The sequence below is a fragment of the Taudactylus pleione genome, unplaced genomic scaffold (assembly GCF_031769625.1).
Source record: "Taudactylus pleione unplaced genomic scaffold, aTauple2 ptg000066l, whole genome shotgun sequence".
Lineage (NCBI taxonomy): Eukaryota > Metazoa > Chordata > Amphibia > Anura > Myobatrachidae > Taudactylus > Taudactylus pleione.
The window spans coordinates 26,772,366-26,797,479 of record NW_028284468.1 but is presented as its reverse complement, the minus strand read 5'-3'; the positions used below and the strand labels follow the sequence as shown (position 1 = coordinate 26,797,479).

Here is a 25,114-nt window from a genome sequence, read left to right as displayed (position 1 = left end):
TATAATGTACATAATATCATAATCCTGCATTTGTCCCTAAAACAACTTACTGTACAGTAACTGTGCTGATGGTGATAGATGGGGATAGGTAGTGTTTTATTTAATTTTTTAAAAATCATTTTAATTAAATTTCAGCATACACCACGCACATTAGGTAGAATGTTCACACAAGTATGATGACGTGTTATCCTAGTTTTTATCAGCAGTCAGCTTTATTATATAGACTGGAATGGATGTTTATAAATATCTTATCAGTGAGAAGAGTCTGAAGAAAACAAGTGTTAAAGATAGACTCGCTATGCATTTTTGTATTCTGATTACTAAATGATTCTTGTGATTCTTGGCAACAGTAACTAATATAACAAAATTAAATACATAGAATTCCATGATTTAATGGTCTCTGTCATTATTCATTGATTAATGGTTAAGTTATACATTTAAATTCATTAATTTCTTTGATTTTTAATTGCTCGATGTTATGTTAAATAGAAGAGGGGCTTTTGAAAATTAATAAAAACACACTGTTCATTTGCAGCTCACAATATATATCCTTTTCTACTGTCTCTATGCCTTACTTATTCATAAGCGAGACCAGAAAGCTCTCAGTGCTCAGCTTGCTGCATGCTCGCAGCAGTGTCTGCTGAATTGTTGCTCCAGCCACTGATTATTTTACAACATCACTAGAATTGTTTGAACCTACATTAGAAGAAGACAGATTTTGCTGCTGTGCTTATGGAACATGATGCTAGCTTCATCCTAATGGAAACTGTAGCACAGAATACTACTATTTACATCACCACTGACCTTTTAAATTATTTATAATCTAATCTATAATGAAGCTCAAGTTGAGTATATTGACTATTTTTGTTACCTTTGTAGGTATTTTGAGCTTTATATTTTTGGTGGTTGCTATTGGAACAGATTTTTGGTATATTATTGATGCCTCCAAACTGGAAATGAAGAACAACTTTTCTGAGACCATGAGCTCTCACTCAGGACTTTGGCGGACATGTAAATGTAAGTATCATAGTAATTTGCATTAGTAAGTTAAGCCTATTCATAAAATGTGTGAATATCTATTTATTTAGAGAAATTTAATTTTTATCCAATTATTCTTCTTTTGTTTACAGTCAAGGACAAATGCTCCACTTTGATAAATCCTTTCTGGCATGGTAACGTAAACTTTACAGATTCACAGAAACAACTATTAAGTAAGTTGAATTTTGCATTTCTCACATTATATATATATATATATATATATATATTCAATGAAACATTTATTTAAGAAACCCCTGATTTTTATTGATTAAAATGCACTAATTCTATTCCAAACTGAATTGAAATTGAGTTTTTCTACAAATACATTTACAATAATTAAACTATAATATATACACTCTATATGGGGTTTGTTTGAGTGATATAAATTCAAAGACAAATTAATATAAGCATTTTAGTTACAGAGACTTGTTGATGGTAGGCAAATTAAGAAAAATCTCAAATATTTTAAAAATACTAATATGAAACTATATTTTTGAAGAACAATGTATCAATATTTTAATAGTGTTGAAATTACATATGGCATTATTTTCAAAATGTGATGTAGTACATCCTGCATACAAATCTAGTATAACAGTATCGCAGCACAGAAAAATATATTTGTGGCTTTTCTCATTAAATTGGAATATATTTTAAAGTATGTAATATATAAATTAAATAATACATTAATTCACTTTTTGTTTACCTATTGGAAAATAGCTAAACTAGTGCAGGATATAATTGAAATGTGATGATGGTTTATATTTTCTTGCTAGTGCATGATTGCCACTTGCAGGTCATTGAAAGTATTACAGAATAGTGTGACAAATTACAATACATCACAAATTGTGATTCTTCATGAGTTGAATTCATTATGTAAATAAGTAAAAAATAGTTTTATAAAGTTGACACGATGTTGTACATAGCATTTCATAAATCAATACATTGATGGGACCGTGAGCTAGATTCTGTCCAGAACCCTATATGAGTGGAATTAGTATGTACTCCATGTGTTTGCATGTGTTTCCTCCATCTGGTTTTCTCCCACAGTTCCAAAAAAAATTACTGAAGTAATATGTTGGCACCTTAATTATACATTTATATAATTGTAACAATATTACTAAATTTAAAAAGATGACACCAACTATTTTGGAATTATGTAAAAACTCATATACTTTCTTATTTGCATCTATTAATAAGTATATGATGTCTGGTGTAAGAAATGTTTTTAAGCCCCAGGAATATTTACCAGTTTTATTTACCAGGGATTTGAAAATCAAATTATTTTTCTTTGTATCCCAAATAAATGTATCAGCATAGCTTGATTTGCTCTGTCAAGGTGGTTTACATACATGTTGCCCATACATGTAAAATGCCTGAAATTAAGTTTTTGCCTCTTTGCATGGTTCATCTAACACTGCCAAGTCTTGAAACTGTTTTCTAAAATGTGTAATTTTTTTAACTTTACATTGTTTAATCTTATCTAGTATAATAGTATCAGAGCACAGAAAAATATCTTTGTTGCTTTTCTCATTAAATTGGAATATATTTTAAAGTATGTAATATATAAATTAAATAATACATTAATTCACTTTTTGTTTACCTATTGGAAAATAGCTAAACTAGTGCAGGATATAATTGAAATGTGATGATGGTTTATATTTTCTTGCTAGCGCATGATTGCCACTTGCAGGTCATTGAAAGTATTACAGAATAGTGTGACAAATTACAATACATCACAAATTGTGTTTCTTCATGAGTTGAATTCATTATGTAAATAAGTAAAAAATAGTTTTATAAAGTTGACACGATGTTGTACATAGCATTTCATAAATCAATACATTGATGGGACCGTGAGCTAGATTCTGTCCAGAACCCTATATGAGTGGAATTAGTATGTACTCCATGTGTTTGCATGTGTTTCCTCCATCTGGTTTTCTCCCACAGTTCCAAAAAATATTACTGAAGTAATATGTTGGCACCTTAATTATACATTTATATAATTGTAACAATATTACTAAATTTAAAAAGATGACACCAACTATTTTGGAATTATGTAAAAACTCATATGCTTTCTTATTTGCATCTATTAATAAGTATACGATGTCTGGTGTAAGAAATGTTTTTAAGCCCCAGGAATATTTACCAGTTTTATTTACCAGGGATTTGAAAATCAAATTATTTTTCTTTGTATCCCTAATAAATGTATCAGCATAGCTTGATTTGCTCTGTCAAGGTGGTTTACATACATGTTGCCCATACATGTAAAATGCCTGAAATTAAGTTTTTGCCTCTTTGCATGGTTCATCTAACACTGCCAAGTCTTGAAACTGTTTTCTAAAATGTGTAATTTTTTTAACTTTACATTGTTTAAATGAATGCTCAATAATCTGTATAATTAATGGCTGCTCAGCTTTGTTGATCATATATTGTATATGCAATGGTTCATCTACACCTTTTGCCATGTTAAGACATCTCTGATAACTTCAGTGCATTGTCTGTTTTTAGTTCTAAATATGTTGTATTTGCCTTGTTTACACCTGCATTTAATTGGTATTTGAGCAGCTGAGAAGGATAGCATAGGAGAGACAGTCTAAGGTATTTTTACGGCAGATGTAAGATCTGTTGTGCAGATGGTTCCCCAAAATGTGATTCTTGGGGATGGGTCACTCACACTGCTTCATGGTGGTCATGGGAACTTATAATGTAACCCCTGTTGCCCATCTCTTTCTTTTTTAGATGGGTCTACTGTGGCAGCAGTATTATGGATGCTCTCAGTGTATAGGTGCTGTGAAAGGTGCGTTTGTGATGGTTGTGGTGGGGTGATATGGCAGATGAAACATACCTTAAGTGTTTGGGAAAGGTATATATGCCATTCTGCAAGTACTGTATGACTGGAGAGAAACTGGCTCATAAGTGTCCATCATTATTTTATTGCAAGGACACAGTCAGGATGCCTGCATAGTTTGTGATGGAATAGCTTGATTTTGGTATGTTGATTTGATCAGCATCAGATGGAATTGCAAAACTGCACGCAGGTAGCTTTGCAATTCCATCCTTGCTAATATGCAAATGCAAATGCAGGTGTATGACACCTCCTACTGCATTTGTGATCACAACACTGCTTACTCAGGCTGGCCAGTTGGCGAGGCCAAGAAGCTGCATTGGTTGACCCTGCCCCCACACCGCTCCTTAAATGCCACTACCTGTCAATCAGGCAGAGGCACAGAAGGGGTTGCATGCAACTACGCAGGACCCATTCTGCACATTCGAAGAATGGATTCTGCACACGCGCAGAATCATGATAATTGGGAATCTACGTTCATTGCTTGCAATGCTGAATCATCCCCCAATTTCATCAGCAGGTGACATTGCTTCCAATTATGTCCAAGACCAGATGGATGTTTAGTTTTGAATAACCATTATGCAAAGAATGCAACCAACCTTTCAGGGTGAATGATATCATATCAGATTGCTGCCAAATGACTTCTATCCAAACTAGAGATGAGCGGTTCGGATTGTGTGGAATCCAAACCGCTCCGAACATAGGGATCTGAGTCCCACCGGATCCTCACAAGAGTGTCGAACCCTCGGAAGAGACAAGAGTTCACCTCTACATAAGGCGCCGAGTCACAGGACTGCGACTCTGCGCCATTTCTCCTGCACACTCCGGACTGCACACTGCTCTGCTACTGGGCTGGCTGGCTGAGTGGGACAAGTAGCTGTATAGGGGGCACGCTGATGTATGCTGCACAATTCTTTGCTGATCACTGGCTGGCTGAGTGGGACAAGAGGCTGTGCTGGCAAAGTGGCTGTATAGGGGGCACACTGCATGCTGATGCTACACTATACTCTGTTGATTAAGTGCTATGTCCAGAGACTCACAAGTGGCTGTTCTGGCAAAAGTGACTGTGGAAGGGGGCACACTGACTTTTTTTGGTGCTATACCCCACTGTGTATACAAGCATTGTGATTCCGTGGGCCTTAGCCCTCTTTGTATACAAGCACAGTGACTCCATGGGACTTAGCCCTCTATATAAAATAAATTAAAAGCATCATGACTCTGTGAGCCTTAGCCCTCTGTGTATACAAGCACAGTGACTTTGTGGGCCTTAGGACTAAGGGCCTGATTTAGTATGGATCGCAACTGTGATTGCAATAGCAATTACGCACGCAGTCTCACTGCAAACATATACTAATGATTGCAATCGCAATGCCATACACAGTCTAACATAAGGATGCTCACTTTATCTTCACTTAGCAAGTCTGCAGAACCATTTGGTAACATCGAGTACCATTGCAGCCTCACGCACACTTGCACAAGGTCTGACCTTACTCAGGAATTGCTAACCTCATTGCACGCAGTGCAAGCCCAAGCTGCGTATGGTATCGCAGTGGCTAATTTATGCACACCCCTGCAACGGCATTCAAATGCACTGGGACGTCCGCATTTTGCCGACCACCCCCCCGTCACCACACCAAATGGTACTTCCTGTCAATCACTATGCAATGGGTCTGCGTAGTCACTGCGATCGCAATAAAGTTCACAGTGGAGTGTTCTCACACGTGCCCTGCGATGCATACGTATGGGCAGAATGCAACAATCAGCCTATTGTGTGTACAATCACAGTTGCGATCGCTGCTGAACCAGGCTCTAAGTCCAATAAGTTTGATTCATATAAAAAGAGTGTCAGTATATAGGGCCTGACTCAAAGATAGACGCAATACTGATGTTTACATAGTTCAGCGAATTTCGGTAATTTATGCATCTGTCTGAGTAGTACTGCGTTTGCGTTAAGTATCATTACCATTGTTGCTTGCAGTGAAGATTTATTCGCAAAGTGATTGACAGGTAGGAACTGACTGTGTTCGACAACAGGTGAGTGACGACTCAAACGCAGGCATGTCACAGGGCATCTGCATATTTTCACACAGCTGCTGTGTATAAATTTGTACCTGCAGTGGCACTAGCACATCTGAGAATCAGGCCCATAAAGTTCTTAATGAATGCAGACCATGAGTAATCTTAGTATAGCACCACAGGTAGATGAAAAGGAAGTTTAGCAGCTACAAGCAGTCTAATTAATGAGCAGAGGAGAGCTACAGTAATATAGCAGCTGCCAGCCACAGTAAGATGGTCCATGGGCAGCACATACGCTGAACAAAGTTTGTGCCTGCTAATGGCTGCAAAACTTCCTTTTTTTCTTCTGTACATCTGGTGCTTTTCTAAGATTAAAAAGAAAGGGAGAAAAGTATTCACTTGTTTCTGGGGCACAGAAAAGTTGTCTATATTATAGTAAAACGTAACGTTTAATACATACAAGAAAAATGAATAATCATATAAGAAGGACTAACCACATAGAACAACATACAATAAAAATAGTTATATGAGGAATACAGCTAGTATTGGAATATGGATCTCATAGTTCTAAAGTAGTAATACCTGCATTGTCATAACTCACCATAATGAAATAACCAAGTGAACTAATTGGTACAGTTGTTGTTGGAACCAATCTATATGTTGAGAGAATACTAAAACATCGGTTCACTGTGACAACATGCAATAATCAATCAATCATCGATATCAAAGCCTGATGCAATAAGGTATAGTGAATAGTTATGTGAAGATTAAAGCACCAAGTGAAATAATTGGTACAATTGTTGTTGGAACCAATCTATATGTTGAAAGAATACTGTAGCATCGGTTCACCATAACAACATGCAATAATCAATCAATCATCAATATCATAGCTTGATGCAACAAGGTATAATGAATAGACAAGTGAAGATTGAAACACTTGCACCAATACATTAATATATATGCTGACACAGTTCTATATAATATAATTTATCTCAAATACATGTGATAATGAGCCAATATATCGGTGGAATAATCACCATATCCTCTTTTCCACATAAACAACATGTAATCATTAATAAAATATGTTAGTCATACAGCAGTGCAATCGAGATTTGCAGGAGAAGAAAATCTCAAAATAACATATGTACTAGTAAATAGATACATTTCAAAAGATAAATTTCTGAAAGAAATACTGGAACATCAGTCTGCCATAATGACATGCAATAATTAATCAACAATACAACTCATCATAAGATGTCAGTTGCCCAATTATATAAAGGCAATATATTAAAGTAATAAATCAATGTTTTACAACAAAGATGGATAGAGATATATCATAGCACTAAGTGGATAATAAATCAGGTAAAAGATACCACTCACTTAAAGGTAAGGGGATAGGTTGCTTCAGTATCCCATTTACAGTTGTATTGAATGGGATATGAGCAGACCCACCACATGTACCATGAGGGTATGAAATAATATAGAGGTCGGCACCCGCTGATCTCCCGTATTAATCCACCTTAAGCCTGGTATATAGGTATATGTACCAGCTTACTAGTGGGACAGTAAGGGAGTGGGAATGCCTTTAGGATATTATACAGACAGATAAGTGGTGATGGCAGGGAGTTAGAGAGTCTCTTGCACCTAATACCTGCAAGAGATCTCTCAGCATGGAGCTTATCAGTGTCTCCAGGCTCCCATGCATACAACACCATAGAAAAAAAGATATAAAGAAAGGTAACAAAACCGGATCTACAAGTAGCTCACCTCACCCCACTGATGTCGCATAACAGTGCAGTGGGAACATTGGATGAGGCGGTGTAGTCCGTATGTTCCTAGGAGTGGGAGAGAAAGTACCTGATACTTAGTGCGACTGCGGCGGTGTCCAGATAGCGGGAGTCTCCACGTGCACTCAGGAGGCTCCCAACAGGCAGAAGATGCGCTTTTCACCTAAAGGCTTCGTCAGTTCAGCTCCATGATCTCATGGAGGGCTGTTCTATATTTGTGCCTGCGGCCAATCAATGCTTTGTTATGGTATCAGCCCAGTCTCATTGGCAAAGGACAGATTACTATGTATCCTAGGTAACAGGACACTAGGAAAAAGTTGCTGGAAAGAAGACTTTATCATCTGATGTGCTAGGGAATTCTCGATTGCACTGCTGTATGACTATCATGTTTTATTAATGATTACATGTTGTTTATGTGTAATATGTTAATAAGCCTATAAGGCTCAATAAGACACAATTGCAGACTAAAATATGCCCTTAGAAAATTAATTAATAGATATACATAGGTAAAAGAAGAAAGAAGATTAGATATTCAGTATCATATATACATATCAAAACATATAACTAGATTATAAAATGCTATAATTTATCAAGTTATAAATAAGTGTGTAGTGATACTTGAATATAATAAAAAACAAAAAACATGTTCACTAATATGTACATATTATTATTATGAAAACAAATATCTACATATATACACATATAGTTATAATTAAAAATAATAATAATTTATTGTTAATAAATAATGCAAAATTATGAAAATCTATTTGTTAAAGTGGTGAAAAGGGTGAACTTAAAAGTAGAGATGAGCGGGTTCGGTTTTCAGAGACCCGAACCCACCAGAATTTTGTAGATCCGAGTCAGATCCAAGCCGGCTCGGATGTTCCCGCCTTACTCGGATCACTCAAATCGAGGCAAAACCATAGAGATGAAATCTCGCGGCGTGTGAGCTTTTGTCTCTATATATTTAAGGGACGCAGCGGTCGCCATTTCACTCTGGCTGTGGAGACTGAATAGGGAGGGTGGGTAGTGTAGGGCTAGGGAGAGATGATGTGCTGTTCTGTCTGCTGTGTCCTGTTCTGTCTGCTGTGTCCTGGGCTGGTGCTGATCCATTCTGGGCTGGTGTTGTTGTGCTGTGTGCTGTGTCCATCTAGGCTTTTGCTGATCCATCTGGGCTGGTGCTACTGCTGTCACTGTGCTGTCTGCTGTGTCCATCTGGGCTGTTGCTGATCCATCTGGGCTGGTGCTGTCTGCTGTGCTGTCTGCTGCGTGCATCTGGGCCCAAGTTCTGGACCCCCCAAAAAATTAAACAAATTTTTTTTGTGTAATATATATTTGTCTGTGTGCATGTTAGGCTTAACCGTACAAGATCTAGCAAGTCGGCAACGCAACTGATGAGGGGTGTTTTTCCTTCTTTCTTTTTGTAGCCAGCCTGTTTAATCCCAATAAATCTGAAGCAAATTATTCTATTCATTATTTAAATAACTAATATCAGGTTATACGTAACATAAATATATAAACTCGCAACGTGTTTAACCAGAATTATATACCCTTTAAATCATTTGGATAATTTTCTTTCATAAGGATAATGATGCACACAAAATGTTATAAGTAAAATGTTTTTATAATTCATCAAATCAATCTTCATAAAACAGTTTTTAAACTTAACAATACTAGACACGAGAGAGAGAGAGAGAGAGAGAGAGAGAGAGAGAGAGAGAGTGTGTTGTTGGGGCCCATGTCCTATTGTTCAAACCGCATGGTCTCTGAACACAAACTCCATATTGAATGTCAGAAAAACCCTCATTGAAATCTCCCATAATGCCATAGTTAATTAAATATGCAAGCTGAATATCATATGCCAACACATCAGGCAAACACTGCACCATTTAATATTCCAACATGTACAACAATACCATCCTACAACAGACCTCATCCAGTACCCACTAGACCGTGGGGAGGGGGAAGGGCCAAAGCACATGTTCTTCCTTTGTTTGCAAGCCTCATGATCCCTAGGCAAACTCCATTTTGAAAACTGACATTGAAGACTCCCATAATGCCATGTTCTGTAATACCAATATTCTCACACACAACTGTGTGATATCTTTGGACCAAAACAGTACATTATATTGTATACCAGTGTCTAATATTTTCAACTTCCATGATATAACACTGATACTAGCCTATGATTACATCCACTATACTATACAAGCTTTTCAGATACTATAACGTTGTATAATACATATAAGCTGATTCCTCTGTAATAGTTAAAATACCACTATACAACTCATAGTACACAATTCTATCATAATACTGAAATAACACCAAAACTATGATATTATAACTATGGGCCTCATTCAGACCCACTCGCAAGCGGCTGTCCGCTCGCAAGTGGGTCGATGGTGTGCACTGCGCATACGCACGACGGAGGGAGCTCCGTCGTGCGCATGCGCCAGAAGGACTTTCCTTCGCTCGTTGTGTCGGATCAAAGGGGACGTGCTGTCGATGTTGATTGACAGCACGCCCCCATTGGTGGGCGTGTCGGGGGCGTGCCTGCCAGATGGAGGCATTCCCAAGGGAACGCCTACCGTCAGAAGCCGGCCCCACTGACATCACTAGTGATGTCAGTGGGAGTGATTTTGGCTCTGATAGAGCCAAAATCACTCCAGGGCTTGTGGTCGAAAACCCCGACCACAGGCTTCTGGTTGCACTGGCGATGGTCACGATGGTCAAGACCATCGCGACCATCATCCTGCACGCTCGTATGTGCTGTGGGTGGTGACCCACAGCTATACGAGCGTCCAGGAGGATGCTCCATTTTTATGGAGGACGTCCCTCATTCAGAGCGAGCGCTCTGCTCAGAGCGTCCAGCTCTGAATGAGGGCCCATGATCACAACACATGGAACCGAGTATGTATGTATATCTCAGTACACAATTCTATCATAATACTATAAAGCATCCACCAACCACATGGACCAACTTCAATTTCCATTAAACACATTGTTCAATGGGGGAAGGGGGAGAGCACATGGAATTTCCTTTGTAACCTGAAATCTACACCATGTTACGAAACTGTAGCTTCCATTAAACAAGACAAGGTATACACTACTAATCCACTGTATGCACTGCTACATATTCTACATTACAGAGTCACCCATATAGCTTGCTGTTAGAAATTCACTTCACTATTGAATGTTAACCCAGCCTTTTCCGAAACTACAATACAAACGTTTTACACATATAGTCTACTACAGATTGATTACTACATAAATCACTACAAACTATCTATATAAGCTGTAAACAGATTAATACAAACTTGTTACAAATACCCATATAGGCTATCTAATGTACAGTTTACTTAGCCATTATGAGTAGATATCTCCAGATTTCCTGGGGAATAAAGCTGCATTTTGGCCTCCTTCTGGGGGGGAAATCTGCTCTGCCTGTGTCTCCTTGCAAGAATGTGCAAGGAGACCCTTTGTCTGATCTCTGTGAGAATCCAACCGTTTTTCTATTACCTGATAGGTGTGTTCAAAAAGGGGGTGTTTCAATCCTTTACTTTGAAACTCATGTCCAATCACCTGTGAGGAGGCTTCAAGAGGAAAAAGCCTCTTGCCGGTGGTATGTTGTGAAGTGTGAACACCTTAACAAATGCTAATTAGATTGTAGTTTCATTTAGCCATCTCTATTGATATGCTGGTTTCTGTGTTACCTCTAAGCTCTGGGAAAATTATCACATTTATATATAAATGGTTCTGGGATTACATGATGAGTATTAATTTATATTGATTTTAATAATCATTCTGCATTATAGTGATATTTTAATATACACACTGTAACTAGCGCTGCCCGACTCCAATTGTTATCAAACTGTGCTCAGGGTCCAAGTTCTGGAGCTGGAAAAAAAAATAAAAACATATTGTCTTTTTTTCAAATAATTGTCTCTGTGCCTGTGCGTGTTAGGCGTAGCCGCACAAGATCTAGCAAATCGGAACCTAGTGCTGCCCGACTCCAGTCATCATCAATCTGTGTTCTGGGCCCAAGTTCTGGAGCTGGAAAAAAAATAAAAACATATTGTCTTTTTTTTTCAAATAAATGTCTGTGTGTCTGTGCGTGTTAGGCTTAGCAGCACAAGATCTAGCAAGTTGGCAATGCAATCTAGTGCTGCATGACTCCAGTCATCATCAATCTGTGCTCTGGGCCCAAGTTCTGGAGATGGAAAAAAATAAATTCATATTGTCTTTTTTTTGTCATTTTCTTTTGTGTGTGTGTCTGCCACACCTGGCTGTCACTGTCATCGGCACAGATGCACAGGAGTGCTGTGCTCCTGTCTGTCGAGGGGCTGCTGCCCAAAGTAATAAATAAACTATTTTTTATTGTGTGCATGTTAGCCACACCTGTCATCAGCGTAGCTGCGCAGGGGTGCTGTGCTCCTGTCTGTTGAGGGGCTGCTGCCCAAAATAATAAATAAACAATTTTTATTGTGTGCATGTCAGCCACACCTGGCTGTCACTGTGATCGGCGTAGGTGCACAGTGGTGCTGTGCTCCTGTCTGTTGAGGGGCTGTTGCCCAAAATAAAACATAATCAATTTTTATTGTGTGCATGTTAGCCACACCTGTCATTGGCATAGCTGTGCAGGGTTGCTGTGCTACTGTCTATCAAGGGGCTGCATGAATAATTCAATGAAAATTTATTTTTTAAGTTGTTGTGTTACAAAAAGTTGTTTTTTTTAATCTTAAACATAGCAGAAATGTTATCCTAATAGCTTATAAAGTTATATGCTCTAAAAAACTAAAGCCTATATTTATTTACAAACCTATATAGAGTAGACATCCTAAATTCTAAAACTGTTCTATTCAAAAACATAAAAAAAAGCAAATATTATAAGTCTAGTGTGTTTTAGTGTGTTATTAGAACAAGCAGAACAGAGCATTAAATGCAATATTTCATTGTAAGGTTTAAGTTTTACGTTGTGTTTGGAGATCATTTAGAAAGCATAAAAAGAGCTCCACCACAAGTGGCAGATGACTAAACTCACACACAAAGGTTTAATAGAAATAGATACAATACCAGATCAGATGTTTACCCTGGAGGGTCTGTCTGATTTATCATGGTGCCCCCAAGACCAAGATTGTGCTAATTCTGCCAAAAGAGAGACTGACACCACGGCTAAACATAAGAGTCACCTTCTGGATGTGAATTGTCTCATTTGCATGGGGAAAACTCAACCCTCAGATGAGATGGATCTCAGCCAGTGGACAACATTGAAATCACCATTAAAAAGTCACAATGGGACTTCCGGTTCTGGTCTGATGGAATAAGGCAGCATAGTATGGAGCTCCTTCATAGCTGTCCCAGCAAATACCATTAAAAGGCTGGAAACAGCTTCCACTCACCCCTGCACCTGCTGACACCCTGTGGGACACTAACATGTACCGTTACTATCCCTCGGTGATGCAGCCGAACACACAGGCAGCGCAACAGGAGAAATGCCATGCAGATAGCAACATGGCGCCAGAGACGGGGCATGATCCCACATCCCCAGCATAAAAGAAAACAGTGGCAGACACACCACCCACAATCATGGATCAGGTAGGCAATACACCTGATATCCCTGTCACATCTTACTTGTTCCAAATATGGAACAAGTAAGATGATATGGAAAATCGATCTTGCAGGAATAACATTAGACTCGTGGGCCTCCGTCAATCAGTTAAAAATGCTTCACTAGCACACTTTGTCAGAAACACATTACGAGCACTTTTGGGCATTGAACAAGACTGTCAGGATTTAATAACAGAAAGAGTACACCGGGTGGGATCACCACACTCACCGAACAAGCCTCGTCCCAGAGTCACGCTCTTTCATTGCTTGAATTACTTACACAAGGTAGCATTCTGATCTGCATCTCGTTGAGTGAAAAATCTTCAAAGGGAGGGCCATAAACTCTTTATATTTCGAAAAACAGATTCTACGTGCTTTAGCAGTCCCTCCCCACCCACTGTGATAATTTAGAATTTTGTCTGCTACATATTGGAGTTTCCAAAAATCACATATCATTAATTGATGAGTGTTACAGACTCAACTTTACTTTGTTTTCTCCACTAGATGGCATTCAAGATCCTACAATGCCTTTGTTTTTCTCATTTTCTATGAAAATCTCCAAAAAAAAATCAGTAATCTGGGAAATTCTAAATTTCCAACCTTCAAATACCCATATAACACCCCCCCTTTTCTCCTGACAATAATCTGTGTATTAATTGTTGAGGAGAATCAGGGAAGTCTTGGGCCATTTGAACTACTTTAACCTGCATTCCGGTGTTCCGAGAAAATAGAAAGAAATGTTAGTTTACATAATACAGACATGTCAATATGTAACTAATTCTTATCTATTCTAAACATACAAACTGTTAATAGATATACCCAATTCATTTAGTAATAACAGAAAATCACCTTGTGGAACCTGTTTAAATATAAGACCATTTTAAAACAACCTTAAATGTAATTTTTTTCATTGAAAAGCCTTAGTAATTCCAGGTATTACTACCTCTGCTGGGAAATGGATGTGTATTTCCCCTTCTACTACTTCTCCTCCTAGGACCTGTGAGTGTCTCTACTGGTCACAAGAGGTAAAACATCAAAATTACAAGAGGTGTTTTTGGGGAAAAAAACTTACATTCCGCTGAGTTATTGTCACTGCAACAATTTAAAACAGTATGATCATATGCATATTTTTATGATCTATGGCAACCCCCCTGTTCTGGTGAATGAAACCTCCACCATTGGGTTATCTGTAAATCCTACACCACAATTTAACTACATTTTACAGGGATTTATGAACACAACAATATCACGTTTGTGCCTGTTACTAACTATCACTTGGGATCTATAAACACTATTCCTTATGACCTATTGCCACTTACAACAGTTCCGATGGCATTTACCACATACGTCACTTCATGAGATATACACAGTATTTTAAGCTATTACTATATTTCCAAGATCCTACAAAAAAAGACCTTGTTCACCCATCTTCCAATTCCTATGAATTTGGTCAGGGGTTACAATACTTATTTTCTACCACTAGGGGAATTTTGAATCCTTTACTCTGATATACATATTTATACCATTATACTTTACTTGTATACACCTGGGATTTTAAAATGAGCAGGATTTTATACCACCTGTCTGTTTTTAACCGATATACCATATACAGTCTTGAGAACAATTGCATATACCGTAAACATTGCTAAAAGCATAAAAGTTAAATCCATTATCACCTGTAATCAGTATCATAAAGACGTATCCTTATTTACTGCAGTAACGACAAATCTAGATTTCCTTATTTCTGCTTTTCATATGATATCCCTACTTCTAAAGAATATCTCATGTCCAACGTATTATGCATATCACATTGTTCTTAATATCTATAATGTAATGTATATCGCTGTCTAAAAATCATATTTCCTGCAGTCATATATACTTACCACATGACCTGTTTGATGAAGTAAAAAGAAGAAAAAAACTCTCTTTTGTGGAGCACTCAACCTACCTATAGTGGTTAACACTCATGACCTGTTTACCTGAAGGAAACAATTATTCAGACATCCTAACATCTGTGGCATCTTAAATGAAATCATTCATTTTTACCTTTATTACAGACTTTGCCGACCTGCGATTCAGTCTTTTTAAACCATATTCTGCTTACCAATATATATAGAACGATTATTACAGGACTCATTGCAAACCTGCTATATGATCCAATTAATCATACCCTGCTTAGCAATACATCACCTGATTCTAAGCTTCACACCGGTGTCACCTATATATATCTGTCACAGAACTGAATAAATGGGTTAAACACATATACCTCCCTTTGTGAGTTACTTAATCTATTTATGGAAATCCATATCTATCTGAGTTATGACTAGTATACAGGGTCAGACTGGACCATAGGGGTACAGAAAACCTCCGGTGATCCCCATTGTTCCAGTCTGACACTGCTGGTGTATTACTTTTTCCTGTCTATATTGGTGGAAATTAAGTCCTCAATCCTTACAAGATTGGAGAATTTATCTTACAGAACTGAGATCACCCAGCGAAAGTAGCCAATTCATGCCATTCACAGGTTCTCAGTGCGCGCTTCTCTGCTCATAATTCTTACCACGTTGCCAAAATGCAGTACCCACTCAGACAACTATTAAAGGCATGCTTCTGTAGGAAGTAATGGTTAGAATTAAAACAACAGAATGCCTTACATCGTAAGCAATACTTGCTTTACCATTATTATGGGACACGTCAAAAATATCCGTGACATCTCAGATATTCATAAGCATCTTAAATCTCTTTGAACCTTGCTAACCTTTCCATACAGTATTCTTATGTATCCTGTCCTATACCACAGACCCCAGACACTGGGTCATCATCGCTTATGCTCTATGCATGTATAGCAAAAAAGCTTCATGTGAGCTAAACATGCAAACTATCACAGGGCTAATACCGTCCTTATATTCCTTGACAAAACACATCAAGTGCCTGATTATCTTAAACAATGTATTATGCATATTACGCAAACCTTCAAATCATACTCAGTTATAACTGTAAGATTTTATGTGATTTACATGCGATCTAATACACAGATAATACAGTATAACACACCACATGTTACAACTTACTCAGAAGTGGATTTCTTCACCTAAAATAAATCTATCAACTGTTGTATAGCAAGGATTTTTCAGAAGTACATACAAACTGCACACAAAATTTTTATATGATGCAAGTACAGACTCCACACAGATCACGTGTACAACACAAATACCTCAAAACTTCTGTATTGCAGCCATGTGTGTGTTCAGTAATGCTCTATATTACACAGATCCCTGTTTTCCGAGATTGTGTATAAACCCCCCCTTTTGTTCACAATCAGACATTGAGAACAACAGAAGGTAATACATGCAAATCATAATTCACATTGGAGCTGAATTCTAGCTCCTGTGTAAATCATGATTATTCATAATAAACATCATAAAATCTGCCAATTGTAATGTTTGTGACATTATCAGAACACACGCCATTGGAACAATCCTGTAATACATTGCAGTACAATAGGTAAAATAATTTCACCATCACTAAGATGAATTTCCAATTTACGTTCATTTGCTTCAAATATATGAAAATATTAGTGATTTCTGGGATTAATTATGAATTCTCCAGTACTTTAAAACATGCACTGTACATGTGCCAATGAGTACCTTAATGTACAAATTTCACTGCAAATATGCTGCAGGGTGAATAAATGGAGTGATATACCGTGAATGTATGTGTGAGAAGTGTACATGCGTGTGTGTATGGGGGGGATATACGATATTCTGTATGTATATTTTAAGGGCTATAAATGTCTTCCTTCACTTCCGGCAGATAAATATCTATAAATAAATTGTGGATTGCAATCTATCAGAGAAAACAATTATTTGTGTATATATTTGCATGTGAGAGTTGTGTGCTTTTGTGTTACTATGAATGGGGGATGGTGGAGCCTCATGGTAATGCAGCCATGATGTTGTAAAGAGATCTATTGTACCAAGTGTGAGTGTGTTTATTTTTTTTTTGTAGTGTGTTATTGCAGATATGATATATGCAGCACAGAAAGGGTTAATACAGGGTACCTTGAATAACCAGGAGTCACCATTGCTTAGAGCCTGCTGTTCAGTGTGACTTGCAGTCCTGCAAAATATGCTTCTTGGAAAGAGAAACTGTTACATATCTTGTGCAACCATTCAAAAATGAAAACAAACATAGTGTGAGAATTATAATTAAATCAGGCATAGCTGGATTGCCATTCTACAAGTGGCATCTTGTGTACAAACAAAAAAACCCCAAAACTAACACAAAAAAAATGTGGATACTCTCTGCTTTTTTAATTGTGGGAATTAAAATTGTAAACAGCAGCAATGATAAGTTACCACAATTATAAACAGACCTGTTCGGGTGCCAATGATGAGGGGTGTTTTTCCTTCTTTCTTTTTGTACACCCAGGCCATTGCCAGCCTGTTTAATCCCAATATATCTGAAGCAAATTATTCTATTCATTATTAAATAACTAATAACAGGTTATACGTAACATAAATATATAAACTCGCAACGTTTTTAACCAGAATTATATGCCCTTTAAATCATTTGCATAATTTTCTTTCATAAGGAAAACGATGCACACAAAATGTTATAAGTAAAATGTTTTCATATTCATCAAATCAATCTTCATAAAACAGTGTTTAAACTTAACAATACTAGACACGAGAGAGAGAGAGAGAGAGAGAGAGAGAGTGTGTTGTTGGGGCCCATGTCCTATTGTTCAAACCGCATGGTCTCTGAACACAAACTCCATTTTGAATGTCAGAAAAACCCTCATTGAAATCTCCCATAATGCCATAATTAATTCTCCTGGGGAATAAAGCTGCATTTTGGCCTCCTTCTGGGGGGGAAATCTGCTCTGCCTGTGTCTCCTTGCAAGAATGTGTGTTTCTCCAACTGTCTGCTAGCATCTGAGAGAGACCCTTTGTCTAATCTCTGTGAGAATCCAACCGTTTTTCTATTACCTGATAGGTGTGTTCAAAAAGGGGGTGTTTCAATCCTTTACTTTGAAACTCATGTCCAATCACCTGTGAGGAGGCTTCAAGAGGAAAAAGCCTCTTGCCGTGGGTATGTTGTGAAGTGTGAACACCTTAACAAATGCTAATTAGATTGTAGTTTCGGGCACCCGGGTGGGGTGAGCGATCCACTTGGGGGTGTGTGTTGGTGGAGACTGGGGAGGTGAGTGGACCCTTTTAGGGGGCTCCTTTCCATGCAGTTCAATAGACCGGCACGTTACCCCTGCTGGACCTTTGGTCAATAGTCTTAGGATGTCTCGGGGGGAGGGGAGTGGTGGGTTGGCAGCGGGTCTGGCGGATGTGGATGTACACCCTGGCGGCGTCCCGCGCAGGGGTATAAGTCTCGGAGTCACTTACCTACCAGTAGGATTTGTTGGTGAAAAAGGCTTGGGCTGCTGGTAGCTGGTGTTAGTTTCCTTTTGCAGATGCGGTGTTGGATGGCTGCTGCGGTGTCAGCGGTTGGAGGAAGCTCTGTGTGTGGTAGTGGCTTGCTAGTGCACTGTGGGGCTTGGTGCACTGCGTTGCTGGTGTTCTGTTCCCACTGCCTGGTGGGTGCCTGCTGGTGTGGATCGCTTAGGGATTGCTGCTGGACGAACAGCTGTGAGTGGAGCTGGTGTTGGTTGCTCCCAGGGGGTGGTGCGTGGTCGCCTGGGTCTAGCAGGTGGAGTGGTTGAAGAAGGCAGAGCCCCTGCCGAAACGCGTTGGAGACCCCCTACATTCTGACACCACAGCCAGCTTACACCAGAGCTCTTCATTCCTGCGGAGAACTCGGTCGAGCCTTGCTGCTTCCAGAACCCTCTCTACCCACCACCCGCAGGGCCGCGCTGGGCATCACACCTAGCAAAGCCCTTCGCACCCCTCTTGATCACCACTCCACCTGCTAGACCCAGGCGACCACGCACCGCCCCCTGGAAGCAACCAACACCAGCTCCACTCACAGCTGTTCGTCCAGCAGCAATCCCTAAGCGATCCACACCAGCAGGCACCCACCAGGCAGCAGGAACAGAACGCCAGCAACGCAGTGCACCAAGCCCCACAGTGCACCAGCAAGCCACTACCACACACAGAGCTTCCTCCAACCGCTGACACCGCAGCAGCCATCCAACACCGCATCTGCAAAAGGAAACTAACACCAGCTACCAGCAGCCCAAGCCTTTTTCACCAACAAATCCTACCGGTAGGTAAGTGACTCTGAGACTTCTACCCCTGCGCGGGACGCCGCCAGGGTATACATCCACATCCGCCAGACCCGCTGCCAACCCACCACTCCCCTCCCCCCGAGACATCCTAAGACTGTTGACCAAAGGTCCAGCAGGGGTAACGTGCCAGTCTATTGAACTGCACAGAAAGGAGCCACCTAAAAGGGTCCTCTCACCTCCCCAGTCTCCACCCACACACACCCCCAAGTGGATTGCTCACCCAACCTGGGTGCCTGGGACCGGACAGGATTAGTACTGTTTTTTTCCAATAAACCCTTTGGCCCCCATTTCTGCCTCTGTCTTAATTTCCTCACCCACCACCTCCAGTCCATTAGACCCCCTTCCCTCCCTACATCCCATCACTCCACACACAACATTGAACACATAAGACCACAACACTATTACTCCAGCATTACACCCATAGGGAAAGCACACCCTCCGCACCCTCTACCCCATTATATCGTTACACAGGACCCGGTACTCCTGCTTTTAGGAAGGTGCAGCACCCCGACACAAACAATACATCTCACAGCCCATCTGCCCATACAGCAGAGCGCAGTTCTAACCCATCATTTGTAGATTGTAGTTTCATTTAGCCATCTCTATTGATATGCTGGTTTCTGTGTTACCTCTAAGCTCTGGGAAAATTATCACATTTATATATAAATGGTTCTGGGATTACGTGATGAGTATTAATTTATATTGATTTTAATAATCATTCTACATTATAGTGATATTTTAATATACACACTGTAACTAGTGCTGCCCGACTCCAGTTGTCATCAAACTGTGCTCTGGGCCCAAATTCTAGAGCTGGAAAAAAAAATAAAAACATATTGTCTTTTTTTCAAATAATTGTCTGTGTGTCTGTGCGTGTTAGGCTTAGCCGCACAAGATCTAGCAAGTCGGAACCTAGTGCTACCCGACTCCAGTCATCATCAATCTGTGTTCTGGGCCCAAGTTCTGGAGCTGGAAAAAAAATAAAAACATATTGTCTTTTTTTTCAAATAATTGTCTGTGTGTCTGTGCATGTTAGGCTTAGCAGCACAAGATCTAGCAAATCATCAATGCAATCTAGTGCTGCCTGACTCCAGTCATCATCAATCTGTGCTCTGGGCCCAAGTTCTGGAGCTGGAAAAAAAATAAACACATATTGTCTTTTTTTTTTGTCAATTTTTTTTGTGTGTGTGTCAGCCACACCTGGCTGTCACTGTCATCGGCTTAGATGCACAGGGGTGCTGTGCTCCTGTATGTCGAAGGGCTGCTGCCCAAAATAATAAATAAACTATTTTTATTGTGTGCATGTTAGCCACACCTGTCATCAGCGTAGCTGTGCAGGGGTGCTGTGCTCCTGTCTGTTGAGGGGCTGCTGCCCAAAATAATAAATACAATTTTTTATTGTGTGTGTGTCAGCCACACCTGGTTGTCACTGTAATCAGCGTAGGTGCGCAGGGGTGCTGTGCTCCTGTCTGTTGAGGGGCTGCTGCCCAAAATAAGAAACAATCAATTTTTATTGTGTGCATGTTAGCCACACCTGTCATTGGCGTAGCTGTGCAGGGGTGCTGTGCTACTGTCTGTCAAGGGGCTGCATGAATAATTCATTGAAAATTTATTTTTTAAGTTGTTACAAAAAGTTGTTTTTTTTTAATCTTAAACATAGCAGAAATGTTATCCTAATAGCTTATAAAGTTATATGCTCTAAAAAACTAAAGCCTATATTTATTTACAAACCTATATAGAGTAGACATCCTAAATTCTAAAACTGTTCTATTCAAAAATGAAAACAAAAGCAAAGATTATAAGTTTAGTGTGTTATAGTGTGTTATTAGAACAAGCAGAACAGAGCATTAAAAGCAACATTTCATTGTAAGGTTTAAGTTTTACGTTGTGTTTGGAGATCATTTAGAAAGCATAAAAAGAGCTCAACCACAAGCGGCAGATGATTAAACTCACACACAAAGGTTTAATAGAAATAGATACAACACCAGATCAGATGTTTACCCTGGAGGGTCTGTCTGATTTATCATGGTGCCCCAAGACCATGTTTGTGCAAATTCTGCCAAAAGAGAGACTGACACCATGGCTAAACATAAGAGTCACCTTCTGGATGTGAATTGTCTCATTTGCATGGGGAAAACTCAACCCTCAGATGAGATGGATCTCAGCCAGTGGACAACATTGAAATCACCATTAAAAAGTCACAATGGGACTTCCGGTTCTGGTCTGATGGAATAAGGCAGCATAGTACGGAGCTCCTTCATAGCTGTCCCAGCAAATACCATTAAAAGGCTGGAAACAGCTTCCACTCACCTCTGCACCTGCTGACACCCTGTGGGACACTAACATGGACCGCTACTATCCCTCGGTGATGCAGGTGAACACACAGGCAGCGCAACAGGAGAAACGCTGTGCAGATAGCAACATGGCGCCGGAGACGGGGCATGATCCCGAATCCCCAGCATGAAAAAAAACAGTGGCAGACACACCACCCACAGTCGTGGATCAGGTAGTCAATACACCGGATATCCCTGTCAAATATAGTGCGGTGGTGGAGGCCAAAAAAAACATCATGGCCCCTCTCCTCTCCTAGGCTGTGAATGACATCACACTCCAAATACAGAGCAGCCACACATGATGTTGAAGGGCTGAAACAATCTGTCAAACAACTAACTACTGATAATCACCAAATATGGAACAAGTAAGATGATATGGAAAATCGATCTTGCAGGAATAACATTAGACTCGTGGGCCTCCCTCAATCAGTTAAAAATGCTTCATTAGCACACTTTGGGCCTCATTCAGACCCACTCGCAAGCGGCTGTCCGCTCGCAAGTGGGTCGATGGTGTGCACTGCGCATGCGCACGACGGAGGGAGCTCCGTCGTGCGCATGTGCCAGGCGCGACGAGCGAAGGACTTTCTGATCAAAGGGGGCATGCTGTCGATGTTGATTGACAGCTCGCCCCCTTTGGTGGGCGTGCCGGGGGCGTGCCTCCCAGATGGAGGCGTTCCCAAGGGAACGCCTACCATCAGAAGCCGGCCCCACTGACATCACTAGTGATGTCAGTGGGAGTGATTTTGGCTCTGATAGAGCCAAAATCACTCCAGGGCTTGTGGTTGAAAACCCCAACCACAGGCTTCTGGTCGCACTGGCGATGGTCGCGATGGTCAAAACCATCGCGACCATCATCCTGCACGCTCGTATGAGCTGTGGGTGGTGACCCACAGCTATACAAGCGTCCAGGAGGATGCTCCATTTTTATGGAGGACGGCCCTCATTCAGAGCGAGCGCTCTGCTCAGAGCGTCCAGCTCTGAATGAGGACCTTTGTCAGAGACACATTACCAGCACTTTTGGGCATTGAACAAGACTGTCGGGATTTAGTAATAGAAAGAGTAAACAAGGTGTGATCACCACACTCACCAAGCAAGCCTCGTCCCAGAGTAATCCTCTTTCATTGCTTGAATTACTTACACAAGGTATGTTTGCAGCTGATCGCAGAGGGCCACAAATTTGGTTTGGTATATCCAGCATGTTTACGTCTATATGATGGATTCTCCCATAAGGACTTCCTGATCCCCAGAAATGCTGCAGCATTCTTAAGAGAATTATCTCAAGAAACCTCTCTTGACATCAGTGACCCTTTACCACCTGACATAAGCTAAATCTTCTCAGTATAAAGTTTTGCTATATTATGAAGCAGTATACCACTAATCAAATCTTTACCATGTTCTAGGTTATATTCAAGTTTGGATTTGGTTGGTGACTTGGTTTCGACCTAAACATATATTCATTATCTCTCCTAGTTAAGTAGTGTATTTCATATACAGTGATAAAAACATAAAAAAAAATTATAAAAAAATGAATAAACACAGAGGGAGGGGGCAACCCCTATATCCGAATTTATATATTTTAAGTCAGTGCCTCTACTATATATATTTATCATTATTGCCAATTAATTTTGGTTTAAAGTAAATGTTATCTACTATACGTCCGTGACACATTGGTTGAGCTTATCCTTATTTCCATTCTTCTTTCATCACGGTTTCCACTTATAACCGGGATAGTTTCACTTCAATTCCTTTAATACTAGTTAAGATATATGGAAGTCTAATGTCACATATATCTTTTCTTACACTTTATCAACATGTTTTAAGTTTTGTGACTAGAAGAAATACCTTAAATTTGTATTGTTGTTCTCTTTCTTTTGTTCCCCCTTTTTTCCCCATCATCTCATTCCTTCCCAGTCTGCCTTGTCCTCCCAAGGTATGAAGCTCTTCAAATAATAATATTATCTCGATTGTATACTCACTTTGTTTTTTCCTTTGAGAGATGCCTGACATAAATATTGGTTCATGGAAAGTCGGGGGATTTAATTCCCTGGCAAAAAGAAGAAAACTCCTTCTTTATCTCAATAAGCAAAATATTGATTTGGCATTCCTATAGGAAACACATCTCACTCCAACGGAAATTACAAAACTTAACTTGGTGAATTGGTCAGTAGTAGGTTTTAGTTCATTTAATTCCACGGCCCGAGGTGTAGTAATTTTGATTAAACATCATATTCCTTTTTGAAATTATAACAACTCATGTGGACACTGAAGGCAGATACGTAGTAATTTCACTTAAAATACAGAATCATAAATATCTATTGTGCAACATATATGTGCCAACGTTTACTCTAAAATTTTCTTTCAAAGATTTCTTGCAATTCTTAGCCCACTGACATCTGACCCACTCATCATATGTGGGGATTTCAACTTAATGTCCTCTAACTATCTGGATAGATCCCAACAATCGAAAAGACACCCCCCATTACCAAAACAAGGTGTACCCCTATTTGCAGATAGATTGCAATTGATCGATGTTTGGAGAGTTCTGAGCCCTGTAGACAGGGAATATACCTGCCTTTCGGCAGCTCATCATACACTTACCAGGATCAATTATATTTTAGTCTCATTGACCTTATTCCCAAATATGACTAATACTCAAATAGAAACAATCTCCTTTGTCAGATCATGCCTTAGTCTCAGCCTCACTACAAATTCCCGACACTGAGCAAACTTCTAGGATATGGAGATTTCCTTCATATTTATCCAAGTCCTTAAAATTTAGGAATAGATTGGAGGCAGTGTGGGAAGAATTTAAAATGGACAATCTGGCGCACTTGGAGACAGACCCTATATTATTCTGGTTAATGGCTAAATCAGTTCTTAGAGGGGAAATCATTTCCTATGTGTCAGCATCTAACAAAAAAATTGCAGCCCAATATGTGGAGTTTCAAGCTTCCTTAACATCAGCCTTTCAGCAGTACAAAACACAGCCAAATCCCAACAATAAACCTCTCTATTTGTTAGCAAAAACACACTTTGAAGAATATATGCAGGGATTGGGAGATCATTTACTGTTCTCTGTCAATTAAAGGTATCACACATTTGGTAACAAGACTGGGAAGTTATTAACGAATCTTCTTGCAGGCTTGCGACCTCCCAAGATTGCTCACCCATTGAAAACTTCACAAGGTCCTCTTACGATGACAAATACAGAAATCATTGAAATTATGTGTTCATTCTATGAAGATCTTTA

The 25,114-nt window shown here is 39.5% G+C and overlaps 1 protein-coding gene across 1 annotated transcript in view; it reads left to right on the top strand.

Moving 5' to 3' along the window:
- Nucleotides 1-833: 833 nt before the first annotated feature.
- Nucleotides 834-25,114, top strand: part of TMEM114 (transmembrane protein 114) — a 125,596-nt gene continuing 101,315 nt past the window's right edge. Inside the window, exons 1-2 of the mRNA XM_088466906.1 lie at nucleotides 834-1,017; nucleotides 1,131-1,211. Coding sequence (XP_088323032.1) covers nucleotides 834-1,017; nucleotides 1,131-1,211 — 265 coding nt within the window. The remainder of the gene's footprint in view (nucleotides 1,018-1,130; nucleotides 1,212-25,114) is intronic.